At 38.5% G+C, this 21,926-nt stretch overlaps 2 protein-coding genes across 3 annotated transcripts; one reads left to right on the top strand and one right to left on the bottom strand.

Moving 5' to 3' along the window:
- The first annotated feature begins 3,734 nt into the window (after positions 1-3,734).
- Positions 3,735-5,350, top strand: LOC126788037 (CBS domain-containing protein CBSX5-like). The gene is made up of 2 exons (XM_050513990.1): positions 3,735-4,128; positions 4,303-5,350. The coding sequence occupies exons 1-2, from the start codon at positions 3,794-3,796 to the stop codon at positions 5,168-5,170; spliced, it is 1,203 nt and encodes a 400-aa protein (XP_050369947.1). The 5' UTR covers positions 3,735-3,793; the 3' UTR covers positions 5,171-5,350.
- Positions 5,351-7,122: 1,772 nt separating this feature from the next.
- LOC126787640 (ultraviolet-B receptor UVR8) lies at positions 7,123-11,761 on the bottom strand. Of its 2 annotated transcripts, none has more exons than XM_050513522.1 (7): positions 11,495-11,761; positions 10,915-11,376; positions 10,102-10,314; positions 9,188-9,298; positions 8,330-8,698; positions 8,116-8,223; positions 7,123-7,918 (listed from the first exon to the last, which is right to left on the bottom strand). In XM_050513522.1, the coding sequence occupies exons 2-7, from the start codon at positions 11,248-11,250 to the stop codon at positions 7,589-7,591; spliced, it is 1,467 nt and encodes a 488-aa protein (XP_050369479.1). In that variant the 5' UTR covers positions 11,251-11,376; positions 11,495-11,761; the 3' UTR covers positions 7,123-7,588. The 2 variants fall into 2 exon arrangements, with proteins under 2 accessions (XP_050369479.1, XP_050369480.1); XM_050513523.1 differs by having other exon boundaries at positions 10,102-10,311.
- Between the last annotated feature and the right edge of the window lie 10,165 nt (positions 11,762-21,926).

The raw sequence follows: 21,926 nt of genomic DNA, 5'->3' as shown, positions 1-21,926 counted from the left end.
AGAAAGAGCAATTAAGTATTTTTTTTCCATTAGATGTATATATCTTCAACCCTTTACACTATTCTAAATGAGGTCCTTTTTCAATAATAATGATATTTTTGATATAAAGGAACAAAGAAACACAAACCTCAATAGATTTGAATTTTTTTGTTAAACTTTATAAATAAAAACACCTAGTACAAACCCAAAAATGGGCCACGGTAACAACACCAACAAAACAAGAAAGGAAATACATAAACCAACATACAACCCCTAAAAACATAAACCAAAACAGCAGCCCCTGTAGGAGGGTAAAGACTAAGGCCACCATGTCACTGCCGACACGAGATGAAACACCCAATAGAGTGATAATCAGATTTACTGCCATCTGGTTTAGCACATGTGATATCCATAGATCCAAATTCAGCCCATAAAAGAGGGATCGGGATCCTCTCCTAATGAGAGGTTGCCTAATATTGCCTAATAACAGGATCTGGACCATCCAATCTTTATGGATGGTCAGGATTTTCTTACATTAGTTTAAGTGATATTTGGTCCATCTCATTCTTTTCTCACTTTCTTGTCCTCCTCTCTTGCTCTATCTGAAGCTGAAATTCACATTTCACTCTCTACACAAATTAATCATACTCACAGAGTCACAATACCTCCCTATCCAAATCCACCATCAACTTTAAGCTGGGCAGCAACCCCATTCTGAAAATCAGCTAAAAGTTTCTTGTTTTTCATTGCGCACAACAACTTCAACCCAGAAGTTTTTTTTTTAATTTCACAATAACATGACAAAAAGTGCAGTGAGCTACTATTTGAGGTCTGCAGCTCGGAGTTGAAATGCTTTCACGTTTTTTAATCACCTTACCAATCTGTTGCTGAGTGATCTCTAACCGGTGATTTTGGCATTTTTTTCCATCAGTGTGTATAGAAGACTCAAGACACCATCTGAGAAGTTCTTGTACTCAATAGTCTTATCTCCCCAATGCTCTCCATCTTTCCACGCACAATAAACACCATATTCTCAACCATACCTACTTCAACCCAGAAGTTGAATCCCAAATATTAAACCAAGAAATGTCAACCTGCCCAGTAATCTTACCAAGCTCATTAATCAAGTACACTATGTTCTCCGAATCCAACCCCAAAATTCCAGATCCCTACTTTCCAACTTAGCGATTAATCATAAATAATAATTTATGCGTTGCCGGTTGGGAAGAGGCCGGACGAAAACCAATCTGGAGGCCCTTCGGGATGGAAGAGAGGGAGATGGGAGTGAGAATTTTTTTGAGTATGAGATAGAGGTTGGAGAAAATAGCTTATGAGCCAAGGTGGGAGTCATGTCGGCCGTCCATTAAGATTGGATGGCCCAGATCTCAACCATTATGCAATCTCTCATTAGGAGAGGATACCGGTCCATAAAAGGGTCTTCTATCACAACAATGCGACCACTAAGCAAAAAGATGTTTGATGGCATCGTAACCAAAGAAAAAGAAAAAAGAAATAGGAGATATGGAAGGCCATTTCCGGCAATAGTGATTATACCTGATAAGATAGGCAACAGCTCACTTTTACTCTTGATTGAATGAAGAGAGACAAGCTCATTCACCACGGCCAAAGAAAATAAAAAAGGAAGAATGGAGGGAGAAAGCTGAGCAGAGCTAGTAAAGCTAGTTAAAGCGTGTTGCGGCGTATCGAGAAACATGTTTGATCGGAAGAAAGACCTAATACATGATCAAAATTAAAATTTTGGGAATGGGGAATATGAAGGGGAGAACATGTAACAGAAGAAGGGAAGAGGAGGAGAAACAAGAGTGGGGAGGATATGGACGGATTAGAGAGAGATGATGAGATCTGAGAAGCTAGAGTTTGGGGTTGGTTGGGAGAAAAGCTTAAGAGAAAGCTAGAAAAAAATGCCACCATCCGGATAGAGAAAAGGAGATCAGAGCCTCCCCTTTCTCTGTAGCCAAAATCCAAATCAAATAGATCTAGATCCGGCCACAGATGATGGGGGCGGGGAGCGGCTGAGTTCTTTCACGATTAGAGAAAAAGGAGAAGGAGAGAAAACGCGTTTGAAAGTTTTTAATTTTGAATCATAAATATTACAACTTAAAAAAATTAATTTTTGCCTGAAATGTGAAATGATTATTGTCAACTCATCACGAGTTAGGAAGTAAGAGAGGTCGCAAGGACTCCGCAACAATTGTGAAACCAACATTATTCTATAAGCTTAGGGTGTTGTAAGTTGTAACCGCACGGAAGAGAGAAACAAAACTCATCAAGTGGTAGCGTAACTTGATGTGATTATAGGAGGAAAATCTAGTCAACGGAACCAAATATGGTCCTCACCTTACTTTCCCTCTTTTATCCCCACCCACTGTTTCTTTCTAACTCAACCATTATATCAATGGTTAACTCTATAATAATTAAATAATTATATTGTCGTTCAACTCAACTCTAAATTATTATTATTATTTCTTTTCTCCTTATTTTTCTGAAAAATAAATAAATTTAATTTTAATTATTTATTGTATATGTAATATTGTATATAATATTGAAACCCAAAGAAAAAAAAGGGACAAAGGTTTGATGAGCTTATATATATAATATTGAAAATTCATAATAATGGTTCTGATTATATGCCCAACCATAGAAAGTAGATAATAAGTCTTTAAAAAAACCCAACGATTTCTAATCTTGATAGTTTTCATAACCTTATATATATATATATATGTATATATATATATATATATGTATATATATATATGAGAGGACCTAAACTGTGAAGAGTCCTATAGTTATTTTTAATTTTTATAAAAGGGAGAAAGGAAAGTTATTAAGCTTTGATATTTTGGTAAATAAAAAAAAAGATTGATTGAAAGTTAAACTAGAAAATAATATAAATATATTAATGAGTTAACTATGGTTAAGGTGAAAGGACACATGGCACTCATATGGGTGGGTGGGGATGAAACTGAGGAAGTAAGCTGGAGAGCAAATTTGCTTCCCCATCACAATCCGTTTTGTTTCTTTATTTTGATGAGTAATTATTCTATGTACCAAAAACACTACGTAACATTGTCATGTGGTGTACATAACTAATCATATTACTTCATATTATAATAAATATGCATGCGGTGAAAGAAAAAGAAAAATATAAATATGAGTAATTAATCAGAAACAAACACAATAAAATTAGATTAATAATATTAAAAATATACGCAACGTAAATTATATACCGAACATATATAATAATTTTTCATATTTCGATACGGTGAGCTCTAGTAGTGACTAGACAAGACCGAAGATTCTACCGCCGGAGGTGGTATAGGTGCAGGGGAAAATATGGAATCGCCCGTTTCACAATGGGTTGTAGAAATTCACTACAACTCAACCCGATTGTGCTCCGAACTAATCATGTTCTTAATCTTGCACCCTTAAGATGAACAACCTACTACCAATGTTCCAAACGGATGAACAGTTGCTTGCCCCTTACCCCCTTATTCCCTTGACCCCTTGCCTTTGCCCAAATAGATAAACATGCTCGAAATTTTCGTCTCCAGTCTTGCAATTTGTGAGATAATTTGTTTTAGATTTGCCCCCACACCATTTTGTTTCTATGTGTAAACTTGTAATAGCTCCACCTTTTCTTTCCAAACTATCTGACCTCACTTGAATGCATCCTTCTCTTATAAATACCTCTCACACTGGTTACATCACTCACCAGCTCATCTCCTCTCTGCTTCTCGCACTTTCTTCCACCTCTCCTCTCCACTCCTGCATTGTCTCCTTCAGTCAGTCTTGCATGGCAGTGAGCTTCTGGAGGCACGAGGTATCCGACCTCTGTCTAGCCAAGCCGGCTCTGAGGTCCCTCTCCGTCTCTGCCACCGTCGACGATGCCTTAGAGGCCCTTAAAACCTCCGAAGAAAACTTCCTCAGCGTCTGGGATTGCAGCCACCACTCCAAAACCCTCGCCGGCGATCACTGCCGCTGTGTTGGGAAGGTCTGCATGGTCGATGTCATCTGCTACCTCTCCCAGGATGCCAACCTCTTGTCTCCCTCCGCCGCTCTCAAAGCACCCGTCTCTGAAATCATGACAGAGACTACAGCAACTGTTATGCATGTGGAGCCTTCTTGCAGGTATGCAAGTTCTCGTTTTGCTCAAATTTCTGGGCTGTTCTTCATCGTTCACTTTCGTGTTGGCCGTCTTCCAACTCATCAATACATTTTTTGCAACTAATCACTCTAGTCCAATCAAGATTAGTACTGTCTCTAATTTATCTATGTTTTTGCTCTGTTTGCCTCTGTTTTCAGTTTACTAAAAGCCATTGATCTAATGCTCCAAGGAATCCAGAACCTTACAGTACCAATCCAAACCAGACAAAGCAGCAACTCAAGAAGAAAGCAATACCCAAAAGCCATCAACACCACCGCAAGCACCATCCACAACGGCCAAGAGTTCTGCTGGCTGACACAGGAAGACGTAGTTCGGTTCCTCCTCAACTCAATTGGGGTCTTCTCACCCCTTCCTGCTCTCTCAATCGACTCACTCGGCTTGATCAACACGGCAGACATCTTGGCCATCAACTACCACTCTCCGGCCAGCTCCGCCGTCCAGCTCATAACTCAGTCGCTGACGCAGCAGACTTCAGTTGCAGTTGTTGACAATGATGGTGTTTTAATCGGTGAGATCTCACCTTTTACTCTTTCCAGCTGTGATGAGTCGGTGGCTGCAGCCATAGCCACTCTGTCGTGTGGAGAGCTCATGGCCTACATTGACTGTGGAGGACCCCCTGAGTACCTGATCAAGATTGTGACTGAGAGACTCAAGGAGAGAAAGTTGCAGGGTGCTTTGGAGAGTTACTCATCAAGTACTTCAACTTCAACTATGTTTTCATCTTCTTCCTCATCAGATGAGGAGTCCTCAGTGTCTCCAGGAAGTACTAGAATGAGGAGGTCTGGGAGGTTCAACAGGTCTAATAGCTACTCAGCTAGAATGGTGAGAAGGGCTGAGGCTATAGTGTGTCATCCCAAGAGCTCATTGGTGGCTGTGATGATTCAGGCAATTGCTCACAGAGTGAACTATGTTTGGGTTATTGAGGATGATTGTAGCCTTGTGGGGATTGTCACCTTCTCTGGGATGCTGAAGGTTTTCAGGGAACATTTAGAAACTATGGTGTAGAACACTATAATGTGGAAAAAGGGTGTTTGGTTGTAAGTTTAGGGTAATCATGTTTTTGAGGTTTGTGTGGATGTGAATATGAAGAGAAATCTTTGTGCTACAAAATTATCAACTTTGGCTTGTAATGTTTGGAGACCTGGGATTTTTATGATTCCCTGATGTGAAGTTCTTTCTTCTCCAGTTGGATCTTGATTTTGCCTAATTTGGCATTTTAATTATACAAACTGAGGAGACAAACTCATGCGCAGATATAAAACTTTCAGTACTCTAGTCTCTTTCTATGATTTGGGTATAATTCTATGTAGTCATGTGAAGATAATTCTGTCATGGATTCTCAAAGTTTGCGGTTCTGCTGGTTCATAAAGAAGCATGAAAGTGTTACACATGGTTCTGGTGTTGTAAGATTTTTGTCCATGAAGAAGATTTGTCAAACTTTACTGATGACAGCTCATGGGATTCATGGGACATGTGGCCTCTTAAATACTACAATATATCCATGTGTAAACACAACAGAAAGCGTCATTGTTTATTTTTCCTTGCCTCAAATATATTCAATTTTTCGGATTGTCTTCAGTTCTGGACTTCGGGGGCATTTTGCACATTTCCAATGAGGACAGAGACTAAACTCATGGAATTGGAATTGTATGGTAATGCCAACATTTGCAGCAGAAGAATGTGTTAAGCTGTTACTGGTGATCCTTCATATTTTGCTTACTGAAATATACAAACGAGCATCTGTCTGATAACGGTGATGATTTGCAGGTTTCAAATTATAACGCCATTCACATACTTTGTAGCATAATAGAAGTTTTGGAACAAGAATTAAAATTTGGAAATTAATAATCTTCTGTAGTATGTGCCAGCTGCTTTGAAGTTTGAATTTGAATCTATTTGTCAAGTTGAGACATTTGAGGAAGGGGTATCTAACATGTTAACATAGGTTCAACCAGCCTGGATTCCCCCATAAGAAATAAATGAGTCAATATTTCAGGTACTATCCTTAATCTAGAAGTGGGAGAACAACCATGGTACCTCGCTATTTGCCAACCATGGTACCTTGCTTACTATTTCTAATATGAGGTATAGACTTTGGAAACTTAAGGAATTGAACTGATTGAAGACTAATCGATTAACAGAAGGCCACATGGTTCATTTCTGCAACTTAACTACTTATAGGTGGATAACTGGGTTCGCCTGTTTAACATTAGAGTTCATAAATCCTAGTTCATGAATGTAAATACCAGAATCTGGTGAAGTTTGATTAGGGTTTCAATCATAGCTGTCAGGTAGGCACTGTCTCATTTGTACTGCCTAAATCAATACTGAAAGGGACTGGGAACTGAAAAATGTAGCTCCTTTCTGTTTTTGAAATACAATCCAAAGTGACCAGATATATAAGTTAGGTTAATTATAAGATTTATAACACCTATAGTACGAATGATCTGCACTTCATATTTAGAAATTACATTAACAAGTAGGTGGGATCGGAGATTAGACAGCCAGATACTGAAGCATTTAGCAAGGTTTCATAAGATAAGTTATAGAAGTGTCAAACATCAATTTCTTTTAGTATGCCTATATAAATTTGGATATAATGAACCAAACTATTTGGACTATACTCGATCATATCTTCTGTATCGGTGATGTAACATTACTTCTTGGCTGTATCTCTCATCTTCATGGCAGTTTCTATGTCTCAACTCATTTGAATATCTGGTGGGAATTGTTGATCATTTGAGCTCTTAACCAAAGAAAAATAGAAGTGAGATAAGAACCAAAGTCAAGGGAAACTGAAACCTTTTGAGACCCTTTTCTTGATGTACTTTTCCTTAGGTTATTTGTACGTAATCTAGAAATTCACATGGACTCAGTACACATGTTATATATGATGAGACTCTGAGATGGATGAGCAACTAAAACACTTCATCAACACTGAGAATATAAATCCAAAATGACGGTAAGAAAATCCAATCATTTTTAAAACTATTTAATCCGTGAATGAGTTGTTAAAGACTTCAAGTCCAATAACTTACAGATGGAAAGTTGAAAGCTAAATGAAAGAAGCATTATTGGTATGCACTACGCAGCTTACAAATGAAAACCAGTGGTCCATCAATTCCTAGCTAAAACTCTCTTATTGAATCTAATTACTCAGAACAAATACACAAAAATCAAAGATGAAAATCACTATCGTGTTAAACACACAGCAGCACGTTACTCTTTCTAGTATGCTGCATAATAATAACGCACACTATGCTGATACAGATACTATTTACCTACTAACACAGTTACAAGTTTGTCGACAATCTCTAAAAACTGTCAACGATTGATGCTGGGGGAAAATCCAATGTGTTCTCCTTGGAAAAAAAATCATACTGCTACAAAAACACCGATGGCATCTCCCTGAGGTCAGAGATTTTAAACAAGATCAACCTCATCAGTCATTTCTTCTATAAAAATTTCAGTGGGTTTGAGGCATGCTCTCAGTGTATCGTGGCCAAGTTGTGCTCTTTCATTATCACCAAATCCAAAGAGTTGTCCAGAGTTAGTGATAGCAATAGTATGGTACAGACCAGTGCTAATTTGAGAGACATGATGAGGTCTTAAGCTATCAAGGATTCGAGGGCTCAAGATTTTGTCAGATAATCCCCTATCTGTAAACCCAAGGCTCCCAAACCCCATCCAACCACAACCATATACTAAACCGTTTTCCATTAGAACAAAGGTCTTCCGTTTTCTTGCACAAACCTAGAAAAATAGTATTTGATTAGAGCAGTGCTATGGATTTAGAATAAAAAGTGCCTCCTGAGCAGGAGGAAAAAAAAATATGCATCTTTGGTTCATATTTTTCTGTGTATGTAGCATTATATCTCTTTCAATTTGGGCCAAACTAGCACACCAGGGGATAAAAATAACACAACTTTGTCAAAGGAATGGAGACAAACCTGCACAGCAAGCTGGCTTTGAACTCTGCTCAAGAGTGCCGGGATAGTCTTGTCAATCTCATCCCCATGGCCTAATGCACCACAGTACCCCTTACCCCAGGTATATACCTGCAATTACCATAAAGAAAGTTAGAATGCTTTGACTCAGAGTTCATAACACATGCCAAGAGAAAGATTAAGATGCGGAAAGTTCATCTTTGGTTTAGAAACTAACAAATCCACTGGAATCAAGTGCCACTGCATGCTCGTCGCCCGCAGACACTCGAACTACATGAATACCCTTCCTTTTAAGTGATTGGATTGCACGTGGTTGGAACTCATCATGCTGCTCTCCGTGGCCTAGACATAAATTAGAACCAGTCCCAAAAGAGTAGACTACTCCATTCTCAGTTACAGCTAAGACGTAACTCGGACCAGCAGCAATCTGTACTACAGAGCCAATTTGCTTGAGAAATTCAATAAGTGTGGGAGTCGGCCTATCTGTGGTATCTCCATGACCAAGTTGTCCGTGTGTATTGGCCCCACATGTATAAACATGGCCTTGTTTGGTAAGGACAGCAGTAAAATTAAGCCCTGCAACAACCTAAAACACGGTAAAGGGATTTATTACAAGTCGACAAAGAGGGGAAATTTGCAGAAATTAAGTTCTAAGACAACTCATACGGATAAATAATAGAACACTATGCATTGAAATCAATGGAATGAAAAGTCTATGTATGCAACATTGATAAAAAAGAACATAGACCCCAGTTTTGAAATATGATGATCTGAGCTTGGAGCTAGTAAATTTTCAGGATGAAAACCAGATATGTGTCGGAAGAATGTAATAACCATACTTTAGGAGCTTAACATTCATAATACTACACCATGGTGTCAAATTGGGAAATCATCTCAACGATTTAAAGTATCCTGTTATCAACATAAGAGATCGAGACTCCCACCATAACTTCCAGTAGTAAAAGAGTCTATCATTTGCGAAGAAAATTGGATGATATCCATCATTTATGCAGTTGTTCATCTATATTAAAAACCTAATTATCAAGTTTCTTATAGATTGATGACAAAAACTCACCTGCTTGCAAGGGATACCCTTCATTGCCTCTACCAGCCTCGGCCTAAATATTGGCCGGTTTGTATCCTTATGCCCACAACAAAATGACGAATTGTCACCGCATGTGAAAACCTGTATCATTAACAGGCATGGCATACATGATTTTACCAGAAACTTGAACTCATAAAATAATATGGCAATGTCAACAGCAGCATGATCATGCACAGCTGTCTAAAATGTTAAGCAATGCAGTATCCATGCAAGTAACAAGACACAGGTACATAATTACCGCATCAAGGAAACTATCAGAACACTTAAAGTTACTTAACATGAGACAAATAAAGTAATTTGATATATAAGATAAGGCGAATAAATGGCACACAGTTCTAGAAAGTAGTCTTTTAAAGACTAGATTACTATATATAGATAACAGAATTAGGATTCTTTCTAAACCAGGTTTCATCATGTGATCTTCCAAGCTAAACACATTTTTCCTTAATAGTTCCATAGCTATATATCTCAGCGATAATCTATCATTCCAAGAACACCCCCAAGTCATGGGTGTCATAATGTTCTTAAACATCTAAGAAAGCGTGAAATGGAAGAAAAAAAATTGGAATGTTCAGATTGTAAATGAATAGCTTCAAATAAGAACGCATTAATATTATTGCTAGAATAAATGTTTCATGTGGAATGATTCCATTTGAAAATCAGTCTCCATTGCTGCATTCTCTATGATGTGAATTGACAGTGTGTAAACCCATATTTTGTTAAGTTCACTTAGTTTTAGCCATCATTTGCAGAAAAGTAAAAGATGCATATTATCATCTGGACCAAAATCATTCATGATTCACTGCTAAGACATATATGATATCACCAAAGCTGCTTCAGTTCAAGATAAGGTAGAACAGTGATTATTGGGAACCGATACTCACTTCTCCGGATTGCATAACAAAAGCAGCATGGTTCTGGGAGGCTGAGACTTGGACCACATGTCCTCGAGATGGAAACCTCATCCGGGTAAATTTCACACATAGTTTAGTCTCGGGACCTTGGCCAAGAACGCCACACAAGCTGGAACCACAAGCGTAGACTGATGAATTGCTTATTAGCAAAGTGTGATACCTTCCAGTGGTAATATGCATCTGCTGATGTGAAAAATATCAGCTGATATGGTTTAACAAATCTCGTTTAGCAGCATTTAGCATAAAGGACCAGAAAATATTACTAAATCTTAACAAGTAGCATTAAAAAATTGTGATGAATTTTAACATCAACAAATAATCAAGCAATCTCACAAAATTGAACGGAAGAAACCCATATACTAGTCAGACTTGGCGAAAAGAAACTATACCATGTGATCTGCTGTCAAGTCCCATTCCAAATGGTCAGTTTATGGTTGGAAATCATATATATTACTGTTCTTGGTTGTATTCAAATCTATATCTTAGTCTCATTTCAAATGAAAAGATTGTTGTTCAATTTCTGTAGAGAATATTAATATCATGTATAGGCAGATAAGATCTTTAAATTAAAAACAGTAAACAAAATCTACCGGCTAGTATCAACATAAGCAACGAACGGATCTTTCAAGTGCATATCAGCTACTAAAGGTAAAATTTGTACGTTGAAAACGAGACTAAGACAACTTCATGTAAAGCAATAGGGTAATCAAACGACAATATATCAAATGAAAACTTCGTGCAGATTCATAAACAACTCAAAATGTAAAAACAAGAAAATAGTACATTGCCTGCTGAAGTCTCCACCATGTCAGACGACTGCTCCACCGATTGCAAGAACCTCAAAATCCTCTTCCAATTCCCATCGCACCGATCAAACAGCACTGTCTTCGCACACTCCTCCATCTTAGCATACACAGAATGCAACACACACAGCTGAAACGCAGCATAATCTACCAAAGACCGAAATTTAAGAGGATACAGCCCCTGACTCCCTCCAAACGTCTTAGAAGTCGACTCTAAATGCAAAAGATCAACAGCACTCAGCCTCCCTGAGCACAATATCTCCAAAACCAAATGTGTCGGCAAGTCCTCAATCGAAACAGGCCTATATCCCGCCATTATAAACACAGCAATACAACAGAAGACACCGAAAAATACGTCGAATTCGAACACAGTGATTGGGAACAAAACATGAGAAGGGTGACTCAATACCAGAAGATGATTGATCAAAGACACAATCTTTACCTGCACGACAATTAAGTACGAAACCAATCAAACACAACGGTAATCCACAAACGACTGAAATCGTCTTGGTTATAAAACGAAATTGAATGAGATGAAAATAGTAACGGAAGAACTTTACCAATAAGGAAAGGTGGGGATTGGAAATTGGAGCTACTGAAGCTTTGGGGTAATGGGGTTGGGGGACTCGTCTTCTAAAGGAGGAAAAGAGGAGAGAAAGTAGGTGGGTTATTGAGCTCTGTTAATGGGGTGTGATGAGGCAGCTTGGTGTGTGTGTATATATATATATATATGTAAAGGAAACCCCCATCATTAAAATAAGGAGTTTAGAGTTAAAGTATGAATATTAGGGGAGAATGAGTGTGACGGAATATGGAAATGAGAATTTGAGCAGAGGAAAAGAAGAAGAAGAAGAAGAAGAAGAAGGTGTGTGATTGGATGGGTGATGAGTTTGTAATGTTGTTTTTGTTTCTCATCAGTCGCGGATTCGCTGACACGTGGAGGGCGGTAGGTGCTTCTGACTTCAAACTCCAGGTCACCATAGAGTGAGTTCTGCCTCACATGGCATTAGTTATATATGTACACCGCCGGACTACTCTCCTAAATGGGTGCAGTGCAACTCACGCGCCGCCGCGCAAACATCATTTCCCTACATTTTATTGGCTTCCCCTGTCTGCATCGACAAAAGATTTTTCCCCTTTGGTGATCAATTTGTGAAATTCTGGTTCTGATTTACCTCAACCGGAGGGGAAATGAGGACCGGATTGTAAAATTGGAAGCGTAAATAATGTAAATTTCATTTTCCAAGAATAATTACTACAACCGGAAAGCAGTGCTGATGAGCAGATATCCAAGGGGAAGGATACCTTGAGACTACGTAGTTAAGGTATTTCTATGTAAGTCGCAAATATTTAGAAGACCATAAGGTAAGGAAATTCAGTTTCATTGTTAAATTCAAACATAGCAAGCTCTAGTGTCCCTCTCTATTCCCGCATTTAACAAGAAGAAGCAAAACAATTGAGAAATTGGGAAGACACCGAGTAAACGACCACCCCATATGGCAGTCTCCGGTTCGGGGATCAATTACACAAGAGACCGTGTTTTACGAACAGCAAACAAATAAATTTTGATGGTTTTGTTTTCTTGAATTTGGTCTGAAAGCTATGTTAGGTCCGTAAAAAAGAATCAAAGAAAAGAAAATAAGATACATTCAGCGGTTAGAGCATCCGCACCGGCGAGCAAATGTGCCGGCGTGCTCGAGCAGGAGGAGGGACCAGCCGGAGGAGCTCGAGCAAGAGAAGGGGAGGCTCGCACCGGCGAGCAGGAGGAGGCGAGCTGCTCGCCCAGTCAACCCAGCCGCGGTGCTTGTCCGATCGCTCGAGCAAATTTTGCTCCGGCGTTTGCTCGTTCGCCTGGCGGAGCCCACCGCCCGTGGGTGACGTCAGGCACGGGCGAAATTTTTTTATGATAGGCACGTGCAACGCACGCACCAAAAACAACAGCGAGCCAATGAATGGCTGCCACGTGTCTCACTGATTGGCCAACGGTCCAATTGATCCGGGCCTTCCATTTTGAATCAGAAATTTCGATCCAACGGCCAGAATTAATTGGCAACGGCTACTATTTGATCATAACGGAAATAAACCCAAAAAATTGTAAAAAAATCCCTAAAATTTCAAAATTCTCCCAAAAAATTGCCTATAAATACTACTTCAATTTGTTATGAACTCACACCAATTTGTGCACAACAAATTTCACATCTTCCTCCATCTCCTCTCTCTTTTCGTTTAGCATTTTTTTCCAAAACAATGGGCACCCATTGGCTTCCTTCAGAAGATTTACAAATGTGCATTTCTTTTGTCCGTCATAGCATTGATGAATATGACGGTAACAAACAAAAGAGGGACAAATTGTGGGAGACAATTCATGACGATTATATGCAAAATTGGGTGCTAGCACCAGGTGAGAAACCTCCGAAGGAGCCGAGGACCCGAATCGCGCTCGCTTCTCACTACAACAAGTTCAAGCTACTCTTGCAAAAATGGGGCGAATGTTTGGCGGCATCACGACAACGTATAGCTAGCGGCACTTCGCTAATGGACGAAGTAAGTACATTGTTTTATCAAATATTATAATTTTTATTTGATTATATGAATTAAATTATGTAATTTATATCTAATTTATTTAAATATGTAGCATTGTTTACATATTTAATTATTTTAATATATCTAATTTTGTTTACATTATTTGTTTTATCTAATTTGTTTAAATATGTAGCATTATTTACATTATTTGTTTTAATATATCTAATTTGTTACATTATTTGTTTTATCTAATTTATTTAAATTATGTAATTAAATAAGTACCTAATATAAGTTTTTTACATCAGGAACGACAAGCTCAATCATGTTACTATAATGCCAAGAAGAAAAAGTTTACACACTTTGAATGTTGGGAAGTGGTTAAAGATCATCCATCTTTCGTTGCGGTGCTACCTACTACTCCATCTCCATATACAAGTAGTTACCACGGTACTCCTTCCGCAACTGAATCATCTCCAACCATCAATTTGGATGACGACCAATTGAATGAGACACCTCAAAGCAACACGGCAGCTCCATCGAGTCCACCTAGACCAATGGAAACCAAGGCGGCAAAGGAAGCTAGGCGCCAAAAGAAACAGGGTAAGACTCATATTGAGCAACGGGTGGAGGTTTTGCATACCATTGCAAGTGACCAAGCATCATGGCATACCAAGAGGCTAGCCCATAATGAAAGTGAGCTTAATTATTATGCAGAGTACATAGACATTCAAAAGCGGAAAGAAGCAAGGGCGGAAGAAGAGTTACGATTGAAGAAACAAGAGAATGACACAATGATCGTGACAATGGATTTGGAGGCTATGACCCCAATCTCGAAAAGGTATTTTACCAAGAGGAAACTAGCAATCCTTAATGAAGGAGAAGCTAGTCAAGATCAACCTACCGATGAAACATATTCGGATTGTTATCACCCAAATCGCATGCTTTTTCCATAGTAGTTATAGTATTGTACTAAGAATAAATCTGGGCTTGGCTCGTCATTTTATGTAATTTAAATTTTTCGAGAAATAAAATGCAATTTATTTATTAAGTTGAAATTAAAATACACATTAAATTAAAACACATACTGAAATTAAACACAAGCTTAATAATTAAACACAAACATCATGAAAACACACAATAAAACATATTTAAAGTATTTCACCGGTTTCCACTCTCCAAATGTGTTTCACCAAGTCTTTCTGGAGCTCTCGATGGATGTAAGCGGATTCGAGATCGGCAACACGGTCGTGAAACCGTTGTATATTAGCTCCATCTCTACTGATTGGCTCAAAAAGAACTCGATTTCCTTGTGCATTCACCGGCCCATCATAAACCCGGAAAGCCCTCAATGGGTTTTGCAAGTCTCCTTCTTCTTCCTCATCATCATCCTCATCATCCACATACTCTTCCTCAACAATCATGTTATGTAATATAATGCAAGCTAACATGATGGTAGTCATTACCAATTTGTGGTGCAATGTACAACTATGACGTATAATTGCCCATCGAGATTGCAAGATGCCAAATGCCCTTTCCACATCTTTCCGGTATGCCTCTTGTTTCTTTGCGAAGAGCTTATCTTGCGACGTCTGGGGATTGGAAATTGTTTTGACAAATGTAGAGTACCTTGGATATATTCCGTCAGCCAGATAATAAGTTGTGGTGTACCTCTGTCCGTGGACTTCGTAGACGACAGTTGGGCCTCTTCCGGCAAGGATCTCTGAGAACACATTCGATAGGTGGAGCACATTAATGTCATTTTTAGCTCCAGGACAGCCAAAAAAACTGTGCCATATCCATATATCATACGAGGCCACTGCCTCTAGGATAACCGTTGGGCGACCCTTTCGGCCCGAGTATGCCCCTTGATAGGCGGTTGGGCAGTTCTTCCACTCCTAATGCATGCAGTCGATGCTTCCAATCATACCTGGAAAACCTCGGCGTTCGGCTTTAGCTAGTAGTCGCGTGAGGTCTGCCGGTGTTGGACTGTGGAGGTATCTTGGACCATAGAGATGAACCACTTGGTTGCAAAACTCCTTCATACATTTCAGGGTAGTCGATTCCCCCATCCTTGTAATTTCAGTACACTGATCTGCGGCTAACCCGTACGCTAGCATTCGTAGAGCCCCGGTCATCTTTTGTTGGGGAAGTAGCCCTAGCAAACCAGTGGCGTCTTCTCTTTGATGCCAAGACATGTCGTGGTTGCAGAGGTCCGTCATGATAATGTTGAATCGGTCTATGCTCATCCTGTACCTCCGACGAAAGTCTTGAGCGTCGAAAATTGGACGTTCGATGAAGTAATCTTCCATGAGATTGTGTCCCCTAGATAGCCTCTGACGTGGCTTATTCGGGTTTTTACCGCGACGTGAACCGCTTGGTCGTGTTGATTCATCATCGTGTTGTGCTTCCGCCATGACTACCTAATTCATGAATGATTGCTCCATATCGTCATCCTCTTCTTGTTGACGTTGTCTTCGCCTGAAAAAATTGTGGAAACTGAAAGGATTCATCAGAGTGATGAACAAGGAAATGTTACTAAGTGTTTAGATTGAAGAATGAGTTATAATTAGTGATATTAGACGTTTTTATAGCAAATTGGTCGAAAATCTTATCAGAAATTTCGTCCAATTATTTTGCCAACAGTGACACGTGTCAATTCTCTACTAGTTGAAAATCTTATCGGAAATCTGCTTCAATTATTTTAGCGACAATGACACGTGGCAGTGACACCTGTCAATTATCTATTAGTCGAAAATCTTATCGGAAATTTTGGATAATATCGAGTCGATAATGACACGTGGCACATTATTATTGGTTGTAAATATATCTGGTAAAAAAATTAATTATTTCACAACAAGACAAAATTGAATTGCTCAAGCAAATTGTAAATGGGTGTGTGAAAAAATCGATTTGCTTGAGCAAAATATGAAATCGATTTGCTTGAAGCAAAATTTGCTTCTGGCCCTACCATTTGCTTGAGCAAATGCAATTTATGGGTGTGGATGCTCTTAGCTTAATATGCAATTCATCCTTCTTTGAATTTGAGGATTGATGAGTGGTAACAGCCATGGCAGAAAGAGGTAGGTGGTGGCAGGGTTTATGGTGGCAGCCGTGGCAGGGGTGTGGTGGTGACATAAGTTATCTAATCATGTGGCAAATTTAAGAGGGAGTCATGGGCTCCAACCCCTCCAAGTCTTGTCTGAAATGCTTCAAGATACCAAATCTCATTCATAATCTGAAACCACCTAATTCTGATGCACAATGAAGGCTTTCACAATTCCAAATTGAAACTAGCACAAAGAATTAGATTGAATATCTAAATGTATGTTGTGGTACACCCTCAATTTTATGATGTTCATCAGACCAGATTGTTAGCCTAGTACTTTATATTCATGCCATAACACAGATATGAACTGCTATCTCAAGCTTGACATGCCAATCGCCAATAACACTTGATGCAACATCTCACACAACTCAATAAAAGAAGAAAGATATCCAAATGTGTGTTATTATTAACTTACAAGTCTACTGTCCAACTAATGAAAGAATAAAAACATCATAAGAAGCAACAGATATCACATCTTTCATGTTGCTATAAAATATCCAGCGCTTCTAATATTGGCAAAAGCATGGAGAATACATTACTATGACCTGATGGCATCCAAAATACCAATTTTAACTCTTCACACTAGCAATTATCTTGAAAATACTCTGTTATGTAGACATCATTACTCAAGTCCTCTACTCAAAAACATAATAACATATATGACGCAATTCTTCTAATTCCAACAACAGTTTGTCACCCCTCTCCCTACTGAAAACTGGTATTGCATTTGGATTCATTTGTTTCTGAAATTACCATCAATTCTCATCCTCTGTCCCTTTAAGTCTTTAACTAAAACAAATACCAATACTGGACCTCTTGACAATGAAACCAAATCCAGGTTCTAGCAGGGTTTAAACTCACCAGCTTAAATTTGCCATCTAGAATTATTACCGGCTGCATTGTATTTAAACCCTGAACAAACAAGACAACATTATATGTGGGGATTGTGAGCACTACAAAGAGTTCAATATATAACCAAAATAGGAACTAAAAAGCAAGAAGAATCAAGCTGGGAGTAAACAGAATCAAGATCAAGCAATACATATTCTTCTTCTTCTTCAACTTCTTCTTCCTGATGTTCACTGTTTAGAGCATCTACCTCCATGACTTGCATACACTATTCTTAAACACAATCAAGCATATCAAGCATAAGCAGTGTTCCAAGTTCAATTGCTTAATTCATGTTAGGAATGGAAATTACAGAACATGTGTCCTTACCCTGTATCAGTTTATGAAGAAGTAGATTGAACCGGGTGTTTGGGTGAAATTGTCCAATTGGGTCAACTGGAAATTCCAATATAACAATGACGGTGATGTGGAGGTCCGACGTGCCTAGGCCAGAGGACAAGGTCGTCTGCGGCAGAGTAGTCTCCGATGATGCTAGGAAAATATTGGCTCATGGTGAGGATTTGGTTTAACGGTTTAACTTAACCTACGATATTAGCTTTTCGGGAAATTTCCAACCGAATAATTTCAACGAAATCTTTCAATTTCTTATTTTACTATGTTCAACTCTATGTATTCCTCTAGCCGTAGAGTACATTGCTTGTTATATAAAGTTTTTATAAATAATGTTCTTTTAGTTGCACATTATTGCATCAGAATTCCGGCGAACCAATGAAGCATTTTGTCACCTACAAACCACAAGCACATGGCGTTACGGGGTGAAGACCAGTTTGGCCTGCCTTCAAAGCTCTGATGCCTAAGTTAGCTACAAAGATAGACATGTATAGAGTTAGGTATGAGTAGAGTAGAGGTGAGAGTGAAGGCTTCGGAGACTTACCTTTTTATGGAGATAATAGGCATATTTATAGAGGCAAATAGCGTGTGACCATATAAATTATTGTACTGCCCTTGTGGGACTAACGATGTATGTAATGGGCTTTTGGGCCAATCGAATCCCAAAGTAGCAAGTAATCACGATGTTTAGCCCTCCAAAAGCGTGGTGTTAACAGGTCCTCAAATTTCCGGTCAAGAGACTCTCTTGGATGGGGATTTTATCAAATAAAACACCGAGAGTGTGAGCCTGAACAAGTGTCGGAGCACTAACAGCGGCACTTCCAGTCCCCAGTCCCACAAGTCCCCATGCAAGAGAAGGGATGGACCGAGCGACGCTACGCTGTGGTTAACAGCCAGAAGCTCTAAGTAACTGAGTTATTCCAGCATGTAGAAAGAAATGTGTGCAATGATGCGAGGTCCTGAAGAAACCATACGTATAATGCGAATATATGTGTGTAATGTTAGCAAGCTCTAACTGATGGATCAGAGAGTACCAAAGGAATAACACGATGATGAATGTGATCGCGAGGCATAATGAGCATGCAAGTGAGGCGTGATGGGTATGCACGTAGTGCACGATGAGTATGCACTTGATACGCGATGAGTATGCACTTGATGGATGAGTATGCACGTGATGCATAATGAGTATGGTCCTGGGAGACCGAAATCAAGACAGGCGAATGTGATAGGGGGAATCATATGGTGGTGTGATCTAGGGGATCATATGGCGATGTGTGACTATGATCTAAGAGATCACATGGCGATGTGTGTGGTCATATGATCATGATCCGGAGGATCATATGGCAATGCGGTCATGTGGTCATGATTTGGGTGATCATATGGTGATATGTGATATGTGGTCATGATCTGGATGATTATATGGCGATGAGGTCATGTGGTCAGAATCTAGGGGATCATATGGTGATATCTGTGACACGTGATCCAGGGGACCAAACAGCGATGTGTGAAATGATCCGGGGGATCATATGGCGATGCGTGTGATATGTGATTGCCTCTAGGTGAGTGCTAGAGTGCCTATGTACCCATGAATTTGGAGCTACGTCGGACCATGCCAGGGAGTGGTAAGGACTCGTCTTGGTTGGCGTGGCGGATAGGATACATAAGTTCTCTTGTATTCGGGTCATGGTGGGGCAGATGCCTAAGTCCCCCGGTATCCGGAGATGTTGAAGCCGGACCGAGGACTGTCTTAGGGTGACATATGTAAATATGTGTAAGTGTAACACGCATGCTCAAGAATAATATAGCATATATAGCGGAATAAGGAAAACGTATATGACGATAATGCAATTAAAATTTGAGAGTGTAAAAAAAAACATACCAGAAACCCTTAAAGATGTCATAGATAATATATAAAGAATGAGATTAATGTATGATACTCCATATCGGATATCGAGCCTGACAAAGTTCTTGTTGCTCATAAAAGAAAGCTTTCGGTGGTAGTTATACCTCACCTCAAATATATAAGCGTGCCCCGAGGAGGTATGACTGGAGAGTAACTTAGTTTTTTATGAGCTGGAGGACGTAACATCAATTGACAAAGATGGAGGTAATAACATTTATGGAGCCGAGGGCACGTGCACTGATCATATGCATCATGTTGCTGTGAATATATAATATCAACATTTTGAGCAATTCAAAGCAAATGGTGAGGTGCGGCAAGGGCTGAGCAAACAGCGGTAGCCCTTTCCTGGATGGGTGCACGAGAGCAATTCTGAAGAATATGTGCACTTGCATTGAAGATTGACAAGCAACAATAGATTTTTCTCAGCATCATCATGAACCATCCCCAACCAATATATGTTCCATGATCAAAACGCCTCTGCTTTTCTAAAATTAAAATAATATTTCATTCGTCCATGATAATTTGCTTTCTTAAATTGTATTCAAGCATTGAAATAGATGCAACCTAAAATGATTAGCATTCTAAATAATACTTGTCTAAAGCAGTTTAAATAATATATATGCCAATAATGATAAAAACGATAATTATGGACGATATATAGCATATAAGTACATAAATGTACCCTAAACAACTTTGATTTAGTTGACTAACTGTCCAATTTGTTTTCTTCATTGTCTGAGGTTCAAATCTCTTTTGAAATAGTTTTCATCTCATTTTCTTCTCCTTAAAAAACGTATTTTTTATCCGGTTAAACTTCTTCATCATCCAAGTTTTTTTTTTCGTCTCATTTTTCCCCCTTTTTTCTATGATTTATATATTTTCAAAGATTACTTGGCTAAATTTTCACTGTCAATTACAATTCATTTCTGATATGTTTTCTTATGTATACTTCATTAGTATTTTTTTTTTAGAGAATTTTCCTTTGATGAATCTCTCATATGTGTCAATTGTATTAAAAAAAATTAAACTGCTACTAACTAGTCTAGACAAGTTTCAAATTCTAAATTCGCCACTGAGCATCACTAGCACCGATCGAGATTTCGACGAGATCTAAGAAGCATGCTAATTAGGTATGGAGGTGTTGAGTCAATAGGTTGTTTGAGTTTTTCATCTAAATTTTCTTAAAACTGATGTAATCAATCAATTAATACTTGTTCAATTTAATTGAACTTATATATGATCGATCTAATTAAACCTATATATACATTATATATATAATGCAGTCCCTATCCAGAGTGAAGGTTCACTCTGAAGTTTCAGAGTGAAGTTCCAATTTTGACACACTTTTCGATCAAATTTTTTCACCATAAGTGATTCAATATTTAGATATGCTATTCAAGATCATCTCTATAAAGTTTCATCCAATTTGACAATGATTTGGGCTTTCAAAATTGAGATTTACACGAACGGTTCACTTTGAACAGTTTTAATTCATTCATTGATTTAATCTAATTTCAATACATTAATGATGTCCGAATTAGATGAAATTTTGTAGAGATGATCTTGAATAGCATACCTAAATATTGAATCACTTATGGTGAAAAAATTTGACCGAAAAGTGTGTCAAAATTGGAACTTCACTCTGAAACTCCAGAGTGAACATTCACTCTGGATAGAGACTGATATATAATGTATATATATATTGATGCTTAATTGTTGTTTATGTGTTCCTATTGTTGATATTGATCATTATATAAGCTGAATGATGTATGAAGAATGATTAATATGGTGTCTGTATCCCAAAATGACACCTTTATAATGGAAACAACACTCCTATATATTTATATATATGACCACACCTTACACTTAAAGCGATGAAAGACCCTGAAATTTATATTTTTCAAAAACCAACATTCCCGGAGAGATGAACCACTACATTCTCTCTCCACCTATATAAACCCACTTTCCCACTCCAACCTCCATCAAATCACTCATTTTCTTCTCTCTCTCTCTCTCTCTCTCTCTCTCTCTCTCTCTCTCTCATCAATCGACAGCTAGCCAGGGCAAAGTCGAAGATCGGCAATAAACAACATGTATGATCCTTCATCTTTGGTTAATTTAAGTTAAGAGATTCTCAATCTTTTTTTTTTGTAAGAGATATTCAGCTAAAATATATTGAAGGAAAAATTACAACCCACAACACCGTTGAGGTTGTGGCCTT

Source organism: Argentina anserina, chromosome 3 (assembly GCF_933775445.1).
Source record: "Argentina anserina chromosome 3, drPotAnse1.1, whole genome shotgun sequence".
Taxonomy (NCBI): Eukaryota; Viridiplantae; Streptophyta; class Magnoliopsida; order Rosales; family Rosaceae; genus Argentina; species Argentina anserina.
Note: the sequence above shows the minus strand (reverse complement) of the source record. Positions and strands in the feature narration are given on the sequence as shown.

What these genes read in the sequence shown, in the direction of transcription:
- LOC126787640 (XM_050513522.1), bottom strand. Translation starts at nt 11,250, where the DNA reads ATGGCGGGATATAGGCCTGTTTCGATTGAGGACTTGCCGACACATTTG. An exon ending in TTGTTATGCAATCCGGAGAA is followed by an intron (nt 9,299 to 10,101) that starts GTGAGTATCGGT and finishes TTAATGATACAG; the next exon opens with GTTTTCACATGCGGTGACAA. An exon ending in AAAGCCAGCTTGCTGTGCAG is followed by an intron (nt 7,919 to 8,115) that starts GTTTGTCTCCAT and finishes CTATTTTTCTAG; the next exon opens with GTTTGTGCAAGAAAACGGAA.
- LOC126788037 (XM_050513990.1), top strand. Translation starts at nt 3,794, where the DNA reads ATGGCAGTGAGCTTCTGGAGGCACGAGGTATCCGACCTCTGTCTAGCC. An exon ending in CATGTGGAGCCTTCTTGCAG is followed by an intron (nt 4,129 to 4,302) that starts GTATGCAAGTTC and finishes CTCTGTTTTCAG; the next exon opens with TTTACTAAAAGCCATTGATC.